This window comes from Condylura cristata, unplaced genomic scaffold (genome assembly GCF_000260355.1).
Source record: "Condylura cristata isolate star-nosed mole 26May11 unplaced genomic scaffold, ConCri1.0 scaffold00009, whole genome shotgun sequence".
Lineage (NCBI taxonomy): Eukaryota > Metazoa > Chordata > Mammalia > Eulipotyphla > Talpidae > Condylura > Condylura cristata.
In genome coordinates, this window is record NW_004567110.1 from 40,347,421 (window position 1) to 40,364,046 (window position 16,626).

General features: G+C 34.2%; 1 protein-coding gene across 1 annotated transcript in view; it reads right to left on the reverse strand.

The window, feature by feature from the left end:
- ZC2HC1A (zinc finger, C2HC-type containing 1A) overlaps positions 1 to 15,144 on the reverse strand; it is a 38,165-nt gene extending 23,021 nt beyond the window's left edge. Inside the window, exons 1-5 of the mRNA XM_012722810.1 lie at positions 15,059 to 15,144; positions 6,388 to 6,461; positions 4,469 to 4,585; positions 4,067 to 4,208; positions 2,102 to 2,250 (exon numbers count right to left, since the gene is read on the reverse strand). Of these exons, the coding sequence (XP_012578264.1) occupies positions 2,102 to 2,250; positions 4,067 to 4,208; positions 4,469 to 4,585; positions 6,388 to 6,461; positions 15,059 to 15,074 (498 nt within the window). The 5' untranslated portion in view covers positions 15,075 to 15,144. The remainder of the gene's footprint in view (positions 1 to 2,101; positions 2,251 to 4,066; positions 4,209 to 4,468; positions 4,586 to 6,387; positions 6,462 to 15,058) is intronic.
- Positions 15,145 to 16,626: the final 1,482 nt, after the last annotated feature.

A 16,626-nucleotide genomic window follows, 5' to 3' on the forward strand; every position in this document is an offset into this window, starting at 1 on the left:
AAAAGAAGCCCAGAATCAGGGTTCTAGGCTTCACTTGTGAAGTCTACCAAACTTTCCAAATAAAATTAACACATATCCTTCTCAGACTTTTCCAATAAACTGAGGGCAGACTTCCAAAGACATTTTATTATTATTATTTTTTATTTTCTTATTACAGTTTATTTTTACATCATTTTTTTTACATTTTTTTCTTTTCCATTTCAATTGTAGTCCCCGCGGAATTCCCATCACCAAGTCACCCGTGTGCCATCAACATAATCCCGTGAGCTTCTCTCCCCACCCCCCCTTTTTGATCCCATTCCCCACTCCACCCCCACAAAAACCAAAGACATTTATATTAACATTATGTCAATTCAAAATCATATAAGAACATTACAAAAGAAAAAAAATTATAGGCAAGGATCTCTAATGACCATACATGCAAAAAAATTAAACAGAATAAAAGAAAACCAAATTTAACAATATACTAAAAAAAATCAGGTATCATAATCAACTAAGATTTACTCCAGAAATGCCAAATGATTCAGCATACACAAATCAAATAATGTGATACTGTGCATCTCAAAAAGGACAAAAATCATATGATCATCACAACAGACCAACAAGACAAGATGCAATATCCTTCTAAAAACCAATGACAAAATGGGTATAGCAGGAACATACCTTAACATAAAATAGGCTATATACAACACATCCACAGACAACATCAAAACTGAGACCCAGAAATACACACATTATATGTAAAATGTATGAAAAAGAAGCTAAATGCATACAATAGACCAAGGAAAGTCTCTTCCATAAATGGTGTTGAGGAAACTAGATAGCCGTATACAAAGGAATGAAACTAGACCACCATTTAACACCACACATAAAAACTAATTTAAAAATGTATTAAAGACTTGAATTTAAAAACTATAACCAGAAATTGATAGTAGAAAAACTATAGTAAGTTCCTTGACAGTGTCCTTAGAGATGTCTTTAGAGATTGGAACCAACAGCAAGTGAAACAAAAGCAAAAAAAACCAAATGGGACTACATCAAATTAAAAAGCCTCCACATAGTAAAGGAAACAATCACCAAAATGAATGGGCATCTTGTTGGATGGGAGATATTTACAAGGTACACATCTGAGAAGGGGTGTGTAACCCAAATATATAAAGAGAGCTCATAAAATTCAACAACAAAAAACAAACAAGCCAATTAAAAAATAGAGGATTTGAACAGACACGTCTCCAAAAAGACATACAGATCAAAAACAAGTACATGAGAAGATTTCATCTTGCTAGTTATCAGGAAGATGCAAATAAAAACAATGAGATATCTATCACCTCACATGTATGAAAAAGGTTATTATTCAAAATATAAGAAATAAGTGTCGGTGAGGCTATGGAGAGAAGGAAACACTCTACACTGCTAATGGCCAATTACGGATTGGCCAATTATGGAAAACAGTACGGAGATTCCTTAATAACTAAAAATATAAATTCCATACAGCCCAGACTGTGACACTTCTGATTATTTATCCAGAAAATATGGAAACACTTATTTGAAGAAATACATACATATATTTATCACAGCATTATTTACAATGTTCAAGAGTTCAAGAGTTTATTTATGCTTACAGAACTGGGGTACTGCCCACATACAGCTGGCTGGATAAAGAAGATGTGGCATATACACACACAAAATGCAACACTACTCGGTTATAAAATAAAAATGCAATCTTGACATTTGCAACAATCTGAATGGGCCTAGAGAGCATTATGCTCAATAAAACAAGTCAAATGTATAATCAAACACTATGATTTTATGCATACATGAAAAATAGCACTAATGTCAAAACAAATCAAACTCTTAGACTATAAGAACAAAATAGTGGTCCCCAGAAGGGAAAATTGGGGGTTGTAAGTAGGATAAATGGATCAACTGTATGGTGAACAATGGAAACTGGACTTTTGATGACAATGTAGTATATAGACTGACTGTCTCACCTATTTTTAAGGATTTTCTTGTAGTTAAGTGTCTGTAAAGCATAAATACCTAATTTAAATGAGTAATTTTCACATTTATTTGTAGAAATAATTAAAACTGAGCATTTTACCTGTGTTCGAGAAGTTGCTTTTCCTTTAATGTCAGTAGCAAATTTGCCTTTATTACTAATACGTGCTGCCTGTTCTTTACAGAAATTTATATGTCTATCAGCTGCATTTTCATTAAATCTTCTCTGGCAATAAGGACACTGAATATAATCTAAACAGATAAAAAAGAAACATTAATAATACTTGAAATGGAACTAAATAATTTTACATTTTAATGAACAAAAAGATGTAAAATGTAAATAGCATCAGATAAATAGGATATTTCATGTCCTTATTATCATCCAACATGACTTAATCTAAGCTCAGTAAGAATGTTTAAGAAAAAGTCTGCTCGTAGATGTTAAGCTATCATTTTCTTCAAATTTAAAATCACATTTGAGGGGAAAAAATGAACAAAAGACAAATCCTCAATATAAAAGAATGAAAAAGTAGAGAAAAAATAATTTCTTTTGCTTCTGTCATTCTGTTTTATATATGTATATGAAAGACTAAACAATAATAATACATTATATACTAAAAATACATTTAAAATTTTGAGATCATCTGTTAAAATCCTTTATTTGAATTAAAGAAAATGCAGAAAGTCACTTAAATATAGCTTTATTTTGTCTTAGAGATCCCAACAGTTGGAGGAAGTGATAAAAATATCTCAGTAACATAATTAATTCAAATTAAAAAAAAGGCATTTCCAAAGATTATATATTTCCCCAAAATGCAAGGTATAATGCAAATAAAATTTCTTTTAAAATTAAATCTCAAAAATATCACAGACATAAACACATTTGTAGCGTTATAAAAGATCTCAACTGTATGAGACATCAAGGATAAATACAAATATAAAATTTAGTGTAAAAAAATCTGAATTAATTTAATAGGTTTTCTTGTTGAAAGTAGTTCATTTTTAGAAAACATGTTTATCAACTTCAGAAATTTGTCCTGCTAAGATGAATGGAGTAGGTGTAAGTTCTCTAGTCACAAAAGTTACTTTGTCTGTACTAAAATATTTAAAATGATTCTTAAGCCCCAATTATGCTGAAAAAATGGTACCCTGTTTTTGCTATAAACCTGAGAACTATAGTCAATTGATTAAGATGCTGTGTAAAAATACCTCCAAAGCAGAGAGAGAATTTAACTTATGGGGGAAAATTAAGGTGGTATTAAAAGAAGTTTAAGTCTAGATGGAATATCCCAGAATAATGTCAGAATCAAAGCTAATTAATTAAAGTTAAGTCTCTAAGAAAGAGCTGGCAAAATAGGGCCAGAGGCCAAATTCAGTCTGCCTGTTCCCTGTTTTAAAAATAAAATTTTATTGGAAGGCACCCATACATATTGTCTGGCTGGTATCTTGTAACAGTAGCAGTTAAGTAATTGCAATAGAGCCCTCATGACATGAAAAGTAATAAACAGTGTCAAAGTGTCAACTATGCTATTTTATGTTTTCAGTATCTCAGTATTACTAACATGGGATTATCAACTTCTGGCTTTCCTTTTAGTAACAATGGAAAAGCAACTTTTTAACTACCCAATGATAAAAATAAATTAACACATACATATAAGACATAAATTAGGTATATCAGTCTGTAAGATAGTTTCTCCACATGAATCACATATTTTAAAAGCAGTACTACAATTTTTTTTCTTTCCAGATAAGATACCAAAGGATTAGGCAACATAAATTTCTCAGTCTTAATAATTAACTATATTTCAATTCAAAGTGAGCATAATGAAAGTATATTCTGGAATATAACTATTTAACAACTAGTATAATAATTGTTAAGGATATAATAATACTTTGTTAAATAAAAGTATTAAGGTGAAAAGACAATGTATATCTCTGTTCAACATTAATATGTCTCTTATGAGCTTACATGCTTACTTTTATAATAAAGATTTTAAAGATTGTGCTCCATCAGTTTATTAATGATTGAAAATTTATATTTTATCAATGTCACCAATATTCTACATACCCGGGTCATAAGAAGGTGGAGGAGGAGGAGGAAGTTTCCCACCCTCTTTAAGTGCTTGATCAAGGCCTTTAGCAGCTCTGATAGTAGCAATGAATTCTTCATGCTTTCTTCTCCAATTGGATGGTTTCTTGGGTGGTTCAGGCTAAAAATAAGACAAACCAGTTTCAAAACATGTTTTGAAATAAATTGAAAATGAAACTTAAATGTTCTCTCATACCATTGGCATCTTAGCATAACAGATAAATTCATATCTGTTCTACACACACATACACACACAAAGATAAATTTATACATATAAACGTGTATAAATAATATGTGTGTATATACACATGCACTGAAAAAATATTTGTGTGTTCAATATACACAGTAGCAAGGCTTTTACTGTTAAGATTATATAATTACCCTAGGTTTGAGAGGTTTTACTGTTGGAATATCAGTTCCTTCAGCTCTTTGTCTGCTTGAATCAAAAGTCTTCCGTTTTTTAGTGGCAGTTTTCTGGCAAATGGGTCCATGTTTTTTCTGTTAAAATTTAGAGAGAACGTGATTTTCTTTATGACAGAAGGATGGACTGTAAGACATCACTTAAATTGTCATTTGAGACCAGTATAAAATCTTGAATATAAAATAAATAATACTTAAATACCTAAGACATACTTGGCTTTAAATAAAATAAAAATATACAGTATGTGCTATAAGTTGCCTTTCTCATAACAGAATATTCTCCTATTTCTCACAATGCGAAAGGAAATAATGCAACCAAGTCAAAATTACAGCAGTGAAAAAAAGTTATCTTCATCACCAAATACCTAAAAATTGACACCAGAGAAAGAATGTGAAAGGACAATACATTAGTGTTAAGATGATAACAAATTAACATCATAGTAGGCTGTTAGTAAAAAACTAATAAAATAGGCAAAAGAGGCCAGGTTAGTGTTTCATTTCTACCTTCTGGAACTCAAGCATTCTACCTTTCTTGACGAAGGATGTTTTTCTTGAGCTTACTAGTCTTCCATGTCTATTTGCTTTTTTTTTTTTTTTTAACATGGCCACCACTTTAACATGCAGTCATTGATTCATAAATTTTAAGGACATTAAAATGAAGGTTCTCTTAAATATATTCCAATTAACCTACTGGATAATCATTCTCCCTCCCTTAAGCAAAACATGTTGACTGAGGATACCACTGCATTTGGATAAACACTGAAAAGGTGTCTTTTTTGGTTTGTTTGTTTTTAAAATGTATTTTACAGACGACTTCCTAGTGTAGCCATGGACAACTATTCCCATATCTTGAGATGTACAAGTCAAACGGTATATATGGTGTTTTGTTCCCAACCCTGATTGTACAAATTTTAATTGTTATAGTGATTATATTATTTGATTAAATGTGAAAACAATAAATGAAGGCAAAATGGGCATTTTCCCCTATGAAAGCTCAGCTGAATGCTTTGAAAATGTTTGAAAAATCATGAATTGATAACAGATAATCACAGACAAGTATAAGTATGATATTTTTAAAGAATTAAGAAAAAAGTTGTCAAAAACTACATTAAAGGGATCTATAGTAAAGTAGACATCATGGGTTATTAATGCCTTGTTTTGCTATAAAGAAAAAAACTAGAAATAACCAGAAGATACAAAATGGACTGTGGCAGAATGCTAATCAGCTTATGTACACTCAAAGAAAGTGTTCAATCAAAATATTAATAAATGCATATTTATATTGAAGTTAAGATATAATATTAAAGATAATAGGTACTTTTTGTTATTCTCCATTTAGTTACTTTTATGAAGATAAGTACAAGGTGCTTCTATTTGTCTGTACCTTGTTTCTAAGGTAAAGAATATATAATCTAATTTAGGTTCACTTTTAATTGAAAAGACAGTATTTTTTCTTGGGCGATTTTCAGATATACATAAGAACTGGCAGAGTAGGATCTAATGTACTCCCATTTACTCATCTCCCTCCTTTAACATTATTGACATTTTAGCAACTTTGTTTCATTCTAGTTTTTTTCCTGAAGTACTTTAACACAAATCTCAAACACAGTAACATTCCATATCTTTAAATGCATTACTGCGTATTTCCAAGAGATTTTCTTATTAACACAAAGAGAACAACACTTTAACCCTTGATGAGCATGGAGGATCAAACCATGAAGGAAAGACACTTCTTTGGAAGAAAGACATTGATGGAACTGATACTTGTGAACAAAGAAATACCCAGCATCTCTTTAACAACAGAGTTTATTTCCATGAATGTTGTCCTGAATTACCGAACAATTACAGAACTATCAAACCCAAAGGAAAAAGCTACTTACTAATGCCACTGGAAAGAATGTTCTTCCACAAATCTTGCAAGGTAACAATTCTCCAACTTGGACACTTCCATTTTCTAAAAGAGAAATTCTAATTGTGAAATTTCAAATTTTAATGTTTTCTCTTAGTTTCATAAAAAAATCATCTTTAAACAAGTCACATTACCCATTAAAATGGGCATAAGAGTTAGTTATCAGTAGTCAAAAAGGTCATGTCAAATATAGAAAAGACATTATTTAGGAATAACATAACTGACAACACAAGACACATCGTGCTTTCTTTTAGTTATTTTAACAAAATCAATTCATTTTATTCTCTTAATTCACATTATCTATTTCTCTCCATTGTAAGTTAATAAATTTTAAAAACAAATTCATCTTAAGGTTAATATTATGTATTATTGAACATTAAGAAACTGCACGGGTGACTCGTTCACTCTGAGATGATCTAGGAAGTCCAGAATAAAAATAATCTTAAGCTCAACAACAAACAACGGAAGTAGGATGCTTTAAGGAAAAGATCACCTAGTTAGTATGCAAACTGCCTATATTATAAGAAATGCTAATTACTTTATACCTATAATATTATGTCAAAATTCATAGTTTACAATCAGATAATTCTAATCTCATTGGCACAATTCATTAAATAAGTGACAGCTGAAATTGTTACTCAAAATTTAATATATTTATTATGCAACTGCAAATAAATGATATTTGACAAAAGAAAACCCTATAATCCTCAGGATTTTACACACCTGAGTTGTTTTGTTGTTTAATTTTCTATATAGATATAAAACCTAAAGTCATTTGTATCCCTATATTTCTAAAAATGGTATTTGAACAAACAACAATGATTTCACTGATGTTTTTGCAAACTGTCCTCCAACAGCAAGAGAAAAAAAGGCAAAAGAAACAAGTGGGACTATGTCAAACTAAAGCTTCTGTACAAAAAGAACTGTCAATAAACAAAAAGCAACTGAATGAGAGAAAATATCTGTAATTCATATATCTGGCAATGGGCAGATATAAAAGTTCTATAAAGATTTCATACAACTCTATAAAAAGAAAACAACCCAATTGAAAAATGGATAGAAAAACTGAGACATTTCATCAAAGAAGACATACAGATGGTTCCACAGGCACATGAAGAAAAAAAAAGTCCATCATGAGATATCAGCAGGAAAATATAAATCAAAACTACAATGAAATACCACCTCACACCTGTAAGCCCATATCAAAAATACCAAAAACAGTGTCAGTGAGGATGTGTTAAAGAAAACCTTACACTGTTGGTAGGAATGCAGATTCCAGCCACATCTGGAAAACAGCAAGATACTTTCTAAAAATCTTAAAAAGATATACCATACTCCACTTTTCAGTATCTACTTGAAGAGCACAAAAACACCATCTCAAAAGGATATATGCTCTGATGTTCACTGTAGCACCATGTGCAATAGCCCTGCTATGGAAACAATCTAAGACAGAGAAGTGGAATAGAAAAATGACATATATCCACATGGAATATTACTCAGCCATAAAAAGAGTTCATTTGTCATTTGTGACGACATGGATGAAACTGATCGGAATAAACTAAATTAAATAAGTCAGAAGAATGAGAAATACCAGATGGCTTTACTTACAGAGAGAAAACAAAGGGTCAGACAGACCAAACTAATAAAAAACAAAACCTTAGAAATATGACTGTGATATTGAGGCTACAAGGCAGGGAGGAAGAAAGGGGAAAACAAAGTGAGGGGGGCACAAAGGACTAAGGTCAAGGGCTGTGGAAGCCTTGGTGGCAGGTGTGGTGTCATGAAGTGATGTGTTTTAGGAAGTGCGATATCCTAGGTCTCTGAATCACATGCATTTGTTCTATATCAATATTAATTTCTACAGTGTTTCCAAATTCAATGGAATAGTACAGAAGTGGAAAAACCTAATTTTAAAGAATCCAGCTGTTCCATTAAAGGAACAATGTGCAATTGATTTTTTTTAATGAGAGATAAAAATTGTAATCCCAAGAATAAATTAATGATCACTACTGCAAAAAATTCAAGTTGTCAGTTGGCAAAGAAAATCTAATATTGCACTTTAATTTCAAAATGCAGATTTTCTTTTTATTGTTAGTAAATGAATTTACTTTGCTGAGATTTATGGAAAGCATCAGAAATGGGTATTGGAAGACATTGAATGATGAAATGAACTCTATTTCTAGCAAAACCACAAAATGTTTATAGTTTTCTCTTGATTTTCAAGTATACTGTATACATTTTAAGGAAAATTAACTAAATTGGGTTGTTGAAGTAGTTAATATTTAAACTGAGCATTTTTAAAAAAGATTTATTTATTTATGCATACAGAGCTGGAGTACAGACCAGAGGTGCAGGGTCCGTGAGAGGATTCACCAGAGATAGAGTGGGGAGCAGAACAGGCTGACTGTGGGTGAGTCAGGAGAGGTCTGCCATGCCATGTGGATCACCTCCGGGGCAGGAATCGAAGTCATGCTGAGGTGGCTTTAGCTTCTTAGTGCTGTGCTTTAACCTACTGCACCACCAGAAAAGGCCAAACTGAGCATTTTTTTAAGTTAAATCAAAGATTTGCTGAATAAAGGTATTTTGTGTTGAGCCATAAGACTGTTCTTTCTTCAACAAATAAACCTTTCAAAGCTTAGTTTGGGATTAGCAGAAACTATTTCTTCATAACCAAGATATTTAAGTTGTAAAGTTGGCTAAAAAAATGCCTTCGTTTTAGCATGTATGTTAGCTCCCAAGCCAGGTGATTCAACTCATGCTGCCAGCACTTGATAGACAGCACTGAGAGAAATGTCTCAGCTTTAAAAAAGGAATTTACTATGTTGTTATCTCCCACAATAGATATCCTTTCTACCCTTATGAGATATTTAGGACCAGTGTGTCTTTTTTGGAATCACTGGTTTACATTTACTGAGTAGCTCTTCATTCTCTCTTATCTGAACTACAGATAAGGACCATATTAAAACAGATTAATTGATACAAGTATTTATTAAGCCCCTAACAACATGAGAAAGAAATTCTTCTAGGAGGTAGGAAAACTGATTTAAAAAAAAAAAAAAAAAGATGATGATGATAATCTTATGGAGTTGCTGTTCTTCTAATAAAGAAGAAAAAATAAATATAAATCAATGGATGATAAGCCTAATGTAGAAAACAGACCAGTGTAAAGGGACAAAGGAAAGTGATAGATCAGGAAAAGCTTCTTTATTTCATGAAGAAACAGAATAGAGACTTAAGAGGTAAGTGATTACCATTTACCCACTGTCAAATTCAAGGTCCTCTTTGGGTACTGAAAGCCTCTGTCATTTCTACAGTGTGAAGTACTATATGTCAATTCTATCCATCTTTTTATTGTCTTCTAAATCTCTTTTATTTTGTTGCAGTAACATTTGCTTGTTAAGTTTGAGGTATAGGCCATTATAATTCAAACCTTTGAGTCCTTTTTCTTAGTTTCCATATTTCTTTCTCTTAACCTCAAGTTTTTCATATCTTATGGACCAAGATGGTTTAACTGGCTTTGTACTCAGACAGCCAAGAATACTAGGTACTGTAGGCTTTTTCTGGCACATATTCACTACTTAATAAACACAAAAATAACTATTTTCTCCTTCTACTTCCCTTTGACAATTTTAAAAACTCTTTGAAGACTCCTCCTGACTTCAATTTACTTTCCTGATCAAACTAAAACATCAATTCCTGACAAATTTCTTCCCTCATTTTGTTAAAAATAGCTTTGGTGGGTGAATGCATCCATTTGCTATCACTCACAAGTTGATGGCTACTAAACTAAAAATTCCAGATAGATACTTCTGAGTACCTAAGAGACTTTTCACCAACTCCCCACTCAGTACTATACAAGTACAATTCTAATGCCAAAAGCATTACCTCATTTCCCAAAGTTGGTCTTCCTCTTTGGTTAAAGATTGTATTAACGACCTCTCAGGCCAAGCTAGAAAACTGCTTTATCTTTGGCTCCTTTTCTCTACTACATCCAGCAGTCATATCTCATTTCCATCTCAGATGTCTTTTAAATTTATCTTCCCTCTTTAATTCCTGTCACTTTTGCCTTAGCTCAACTGCTCATTGCAAATGTGTTTCCAATTTCTCTCTTCTCCAATCTATTCTGCTGCCAGTTACCTAGTGACCACCTACAATACTAAGTACCCAAGCACTACTCTTAAGCTCCTAACACACTTTCTGTGATTTTAACCATCTGGTAAACAAATACTGAGAGTGCCTCAAATGTGTGAGGCACTTCACTAAATGCCTTATGAATATTTAAAATCTAACATAGTTCAACTATTTAATGGCTCCAGTTTTACTGCTGAAGAAGCTGAGGTTCAGATGAGGTAAATTACCCAAATCATAGAGCTAAAAAGAAACAAAGCAAAGATTCTAAGACTCCAATACATTGCTACTTAAACATACTTAGCACCCAAATCAGGACTAAAACAAGCAAACAAACAAAAACCCTAGTGAGTGTGAGACAAATTAATAAAGATGTACTATGTATTTAAACAAAAACATTAAACAAAACATAAAAGGAAATTCTAAATGGGGGATTGAAGGATGACACCCTACAATTAGAAAAGAGCAATCAGACTTTTAATCATGATTTAGAGGGCAGTACTAACATTTATTAATTCAGCAGTGCAAAAGAAAAATGGGCAGCTTGATCTCTGTTACACTGTTAATAATGGTTTATCAGAAAAATATTAAAAGAATGAGAATGTTACATATATAGATAAAAAAATCTATTCAGTGTTTATCAGTCTCCATTTTACAGTTGAAAATTTCTGAGAGATTAGAACTCTGCTGAGTCTATAACTAACTCCTACTGCCCTTAGATATACCTATGGGGCATAAACTTTAGGTGAAAAATTAAAAGCTCTAATTACTCATATATAGTGCTCAGATACAGACTATACAAAATCAAGACCAGTAATTTAGATTTGGTTTTGAAATACAGTCCAACAGTTCATCTCTTTACAATCAAGTAAGCATAAAAGTCACACTAGACAAACTAAATTTGTGGTTTATGATCTACATGTAAGTAATTTAAAGTTATAAAAAAGTACAATTACCTTCAATAAAATGTTTCAAGAGTCCATGTTATTTATTTATTTTTTGATTTACAATTAAGTCTAGTTTGGTGACTAGAAACATGAGCCTAATGCCAAATAATACAATATTTACTCAATTATTATGCCATTTAAGCAACTCTTAAAAGATTTTCTATTGGATACTGCAATATGGTTCTGATACCTTGAAAGCGCCAGATGTTAACTTCAAATAGAGCAAAAATATGAACTTATCTATTAATATATCAATGTTTATTTTATTTTATTTTTATTTTTTTTTAAAGATTTATTTATTTATTCGTACAGAACTGGGGTACAGGCCAGAGATGCGGAGGGTGAGAGGATTCACCAGAGACAGAGTGGGGAGCAGAACAGGCAGATCGACGAAGTACACTGCTGAGGGGAGCAGCGGGCGGCCAGGAGAGGTCTGCCTCGCCATGTGGTCGCCTCCGGGGCAGGCGGGAATCGAACTCATGCGGAGGTGGCTTCAGTTTCTCAGTGCAGTGCTTTAACCTGCTGCGCCACCAGGGAGGGCCTTATTTTATTTTTTTAAAGATTTATTTATTTATGCATACAAAAGCTGGGGTGTAGGCCAGAGTTGCACAGGTAAGAGGATTCACCAGAGACAAAGTAGGGAGCAGAACAGGCAGACATACTGAAATACACTGCTGAGAGGAGCACTGAAAGGGTCAGGAAAGGTCTGCCACGCCATGCAGGTCACCTCAAATTCATGCTGTAGTGACTGGGGATGGCTTCATAGTTCTGAAATTTAACCCATTACGCCACCAAGGAGGCCCCTCAATATATCAATGTTTATTAAATGAAGGAATGACTGAATGAATTAATGAATGCAAACTTTAAGACTCAAATTTCAGATCTTGGCAAAGTGTGAATTAATAGGGGCTAACTTAAAAAAAGAAAGGAAATGTACTAACATTAACAGAAAATGGTCAGATTTTTATTTTATCAGTTTTAACCATTTATAACTAGCAATATTCAACTGTGTTCCCCACAAAAAGGATAATTCCATTTATTTCACCCTAACAGTTTATAATATAATTAAACACATTGCCATTAATGACAGTACCCTCTTTTGTTAAAAAAAAAAAAAATCAGGCCCTCCCTGGTGGCACAGCAGGTTAAATACAACATTAAGAAGCTAAAGCCCTTCTGTAGGAGTTCCATCCCAGTCTGCCCCGGAGGTGACCACATGGCAGCAGACCTCTCCAGACCTGCTATGGCGCCCCTCAGCAGCGGGGAGCAGAGTACTTCCTGGGTCTGCTCCCTTAAGTCTCTGGTGAATCCTCTCACAGCCCCTGCACCTCTGGCCTGTACTCCAGTTCTATATGCACAAAATAAATAAATAAATCTTAAAAAAAAAAAATCAAATGCCCCAGTTCTATACGCACAAAATAAATAAATAAATCTTAAAAAAAAATCAAATGAGCAAAGAACAGTATTGCTTAACAGTATCCATCACAAGTGGGCCCATAAAACTTGCCCACTATACTTCATTAGAATTCGTGTATTTCTCTACGTAATTGAATATTGTATAGGTTTTATTAATTTTGAAAGCATTCTTAGTAAAGACTTGAATATTAATGTCTCACTACTGCTAAAATTAAGGTTTATTACTAAATCACAGTCTCAATGAGAGCAGAGCTTTGACTTTTTATTCTTTGTTGCATCTCTAGACAAAAGCCACTTAGCTAACAGCAAATAGTTTTAAGTACCTACTGTGTCAGACACTGTTTTAGGTGCTTAGCATAAAGAATTTTAAAACCAGATAAAGATATTTATCTTAATTACAAATTAAAAATCTGCAGATACTGTTCTAAAGCACATTATTGTATTATGTTAACCTTATGTGAATTCCAGAATCTATAATAACACTGAATGTGCCATACTTTTACAAGTTTCAGTACTTAAGAAAAAAAAGCTGAATCTGATCTATTTCAACTTCCAGTTTATAGTTATGTCTGAGTGAGTCTCATTCTCTGATGATTCCTAGAGACCTGGGAATTCTGAGTTTTAACAGTTGTTGCAAACCTGGGAACTCTGGGTTTTAACAGTTGTTTCGCTGGAATTCTCTCAGAACAGAAATAAAATTCCTAAATTCAAATCTGAAAATTGTCTTTTTTTGTTCATATTAAAACTTGAAAATTTCTGGGGCCAGAAAATTTAGAAGAGTAATATGAGGAGATAGGAATATCTTCTCTGCATAGCAACAAACAAAAGCCTACCTCCAGGAATCAGCTACATAAAAATATCTTAAAAGGAAGGAGTGTAGTCATTACAATTGCCATTTTACAGAAATCTGAATAATCTGCCTAAAGTAAATTAAATAAGCCAATACCAAAACCTTCACAAGTCATAATATATTGCAGCTACCCACAAATAGAAAACTATCAGAGTTCCTGATTATCCATTATCCTAAGTATTTATTTACTAAAGGAACTTCACCTCAGAGCAAGATTAAGAAATACTCTGGTATTCGTTATTATATCTGCTCATTAATGAGTTTAGGTCATTGCAAAAAGTTACCAGTTAACCACTTTTCACTTCAGACCACAAGTTGAAATATTTTACTCTCTAGCATACAACACTACACAGGGTTCACGCCTCAATTTATGTTTAATGCAGCCTGGATCTATTTAAATTAAGAAGGGGAAAAAAAGCGAAATCAAAACAGTAGGCTCTTTCAGTTCTAAAGATTTGTTTCTCATCCGAAGGATTAAACGCAATTTGAAAAATATCCCTGGAACTGTTACTGCCAATGCTAGTTGGGCGTTTTCCTTTGTTGTTTTTAAGCGAATGTTGTATTACACAGGATAAAAAGGGTAGAGAATAGAGAAAAAGTGAAAGAACTAGGAACAAAGCAAAATCTGGAGTCATGGTCACAACATAAGAATAAGCCCAAATAAAGCTAAGAAATCAATGCTGGGTCTTCCTTATTGAGCGTCCTAATAAACCATTAAATCCTTCTGTTTGCCTATTGTCCCGGCAATAAAGCTGGCCAGTGACAATTCCTTGGAAGATGCTCGTGGCATCCCTCCGATAGAAAATGCCATAGAAGGAGGGGAGAAGGGGGGGAGGGTTGCTTGTTATCAAGGAAAACTGGCCAACGAAACTGTCAGAAGCTAGAGATTGAAGACACACCCCGGGCCCCAGCAACCATAGGCGGTAGAAGGCCGTGGACATTAACGGAGTCCACTTTGCAGAATAAAATCTGATCGAAGGCTGTGATTACCAAACTGATACTCAGGTGTCAGGCAAGACCAGAAAATTATCCTGAAACCGGCTCGAGGCTGAGTACTCCTAGCAGGACCGGCTCCGGGTAGGAAACCCCAGCTGAGAACCTTCGGAAGCGGGGGTAGCCAGAGGGATCATTAGCTCCGCGGCGACTGGGTTTGTCGGGCTCCTACAGGACCCGGCCGCGGGAGACGCGGCGGACTCCGCCGCTCTGGACCTGCCCTGGACTCCCCGGTGCTGGTGCCCAACAACCCCAAGCTTCTCTGGGCTCGCCTTAGACGCCCGATCGGCATCCTTTCACCTCCTCACCTTCCATACCCTCCATTACGCCACCTTCTCCCGGTCGGTGAGATTCCTCAGGCAGAGCCCGCCGCCGCCCAACTCTCGCTGTAGCAACCCGGCCGCACCTCCCACCCGCTAACATCCCTGATTCCTATTGGTCCGAGGATGAGGGGCGGGGTTTAGGAGGGCGGGGCTTCGGAGGAGGCGTGCCTCCCGCGTAGCGGCGCGGCCGCCGCAAGCTCCGACCGTTCTTGGTCTTCCTGCCGGTAAGCCTAAACGTTTGAGATTGCTTTCTACCACCCGACGGTGCCTTTGTTCGACTTCAGCCTTGTCTCAGTCACACCTTATCCTCTGTGTAGTATATCCGAACACCTTACATTACTCCCCACAGTTTCTCAGTCTCGCCTAAGGCGCTCTCTGTATTATTGAGACAAACAAACCAACACATCCTATACACACTTGTATGCACCACACTCCATTTTCATAACTTAGATCACAGGACTTAACCTGAGTGTATTTCCTAGATTTTATCCACACAGAATTTTATGAGAGGGCACCCTTTTTCTGTAGAAATCATGCTTTGTCTCTGTAATTGTGGAGCTAGATTGCTTTAAGTACTTGAAAACAATTTCCTTATGTTGAAAGCTTGACTAAAAATTAGAAGTGAAACCTTAATCTTCTTTCATCATCATCTGTTGTGGACCTACCCTGCTCCTATACTTTATCACCTTTGAGCTCAAATAAAATAGTCTGCTGGATTCCTAAATTTTGAGGTAGAATCAAAACTATGACCAAGGAGTTTAAGGAGGAGTAGGGAAATCACTTATGACAAACGGAAGCCTGTTTCTGTCATTGTCAGAACCTCCTGGAGGTGAAGGTAATTTCAAATCTAGCTAAAACGTTTACCTAACAATCTAACACATTTCACAAGACTGAATTTCTTTTAGATTTTTTTAAATTAGTGACTATAAGTTTTATTGATAATGGGCTTTCCTGGCCAAATCACAGCCATGCCAGTTCCAAAGTCTAACGTGTGAAGTGGTCCACTTTTCTATGTGTTAGTGATAAAGTGTTACAAGTGAAAGAAAATGCAAAAATAAAGAAGCAATTTACCCTACAAACTACATGTTCTTGATCTGAAGGCAAGAATATTGATTTGGCTGGTACAGACATCTTGTCTGTACAACTAATCAACAAACAATAACAACAAAAGCAATAATGATGCTAATAAGAAAATTTTAAAAGCCACGTTAGGTCCTCTCTATATATTGTATGCACTTATTTCATTATCAAAACAATTCTAAAAAAGTAAGTACTGGGATTTTTGTTCCTCAGAATTAAAGTCTTGGTTTTTTAGATGCATCAAAGAGTTGGGTTTGCTTGGTGTTTATTTATTTTTGTCAAAATTTATACAATTAGTGATTGGTACTTTGGATTTAAACTCTGGTCTGTTTGACTCTACCTATACTGATCTCACACAGCTCCTCCTTACCCCTTCATTATAGCTGCCTCAAATATAAGTGAAAATGTTCAAATATGTTGCTTAACATATATTTGAGTAGGTATTAATACTATGAATTTTAATTCTCTAAAAT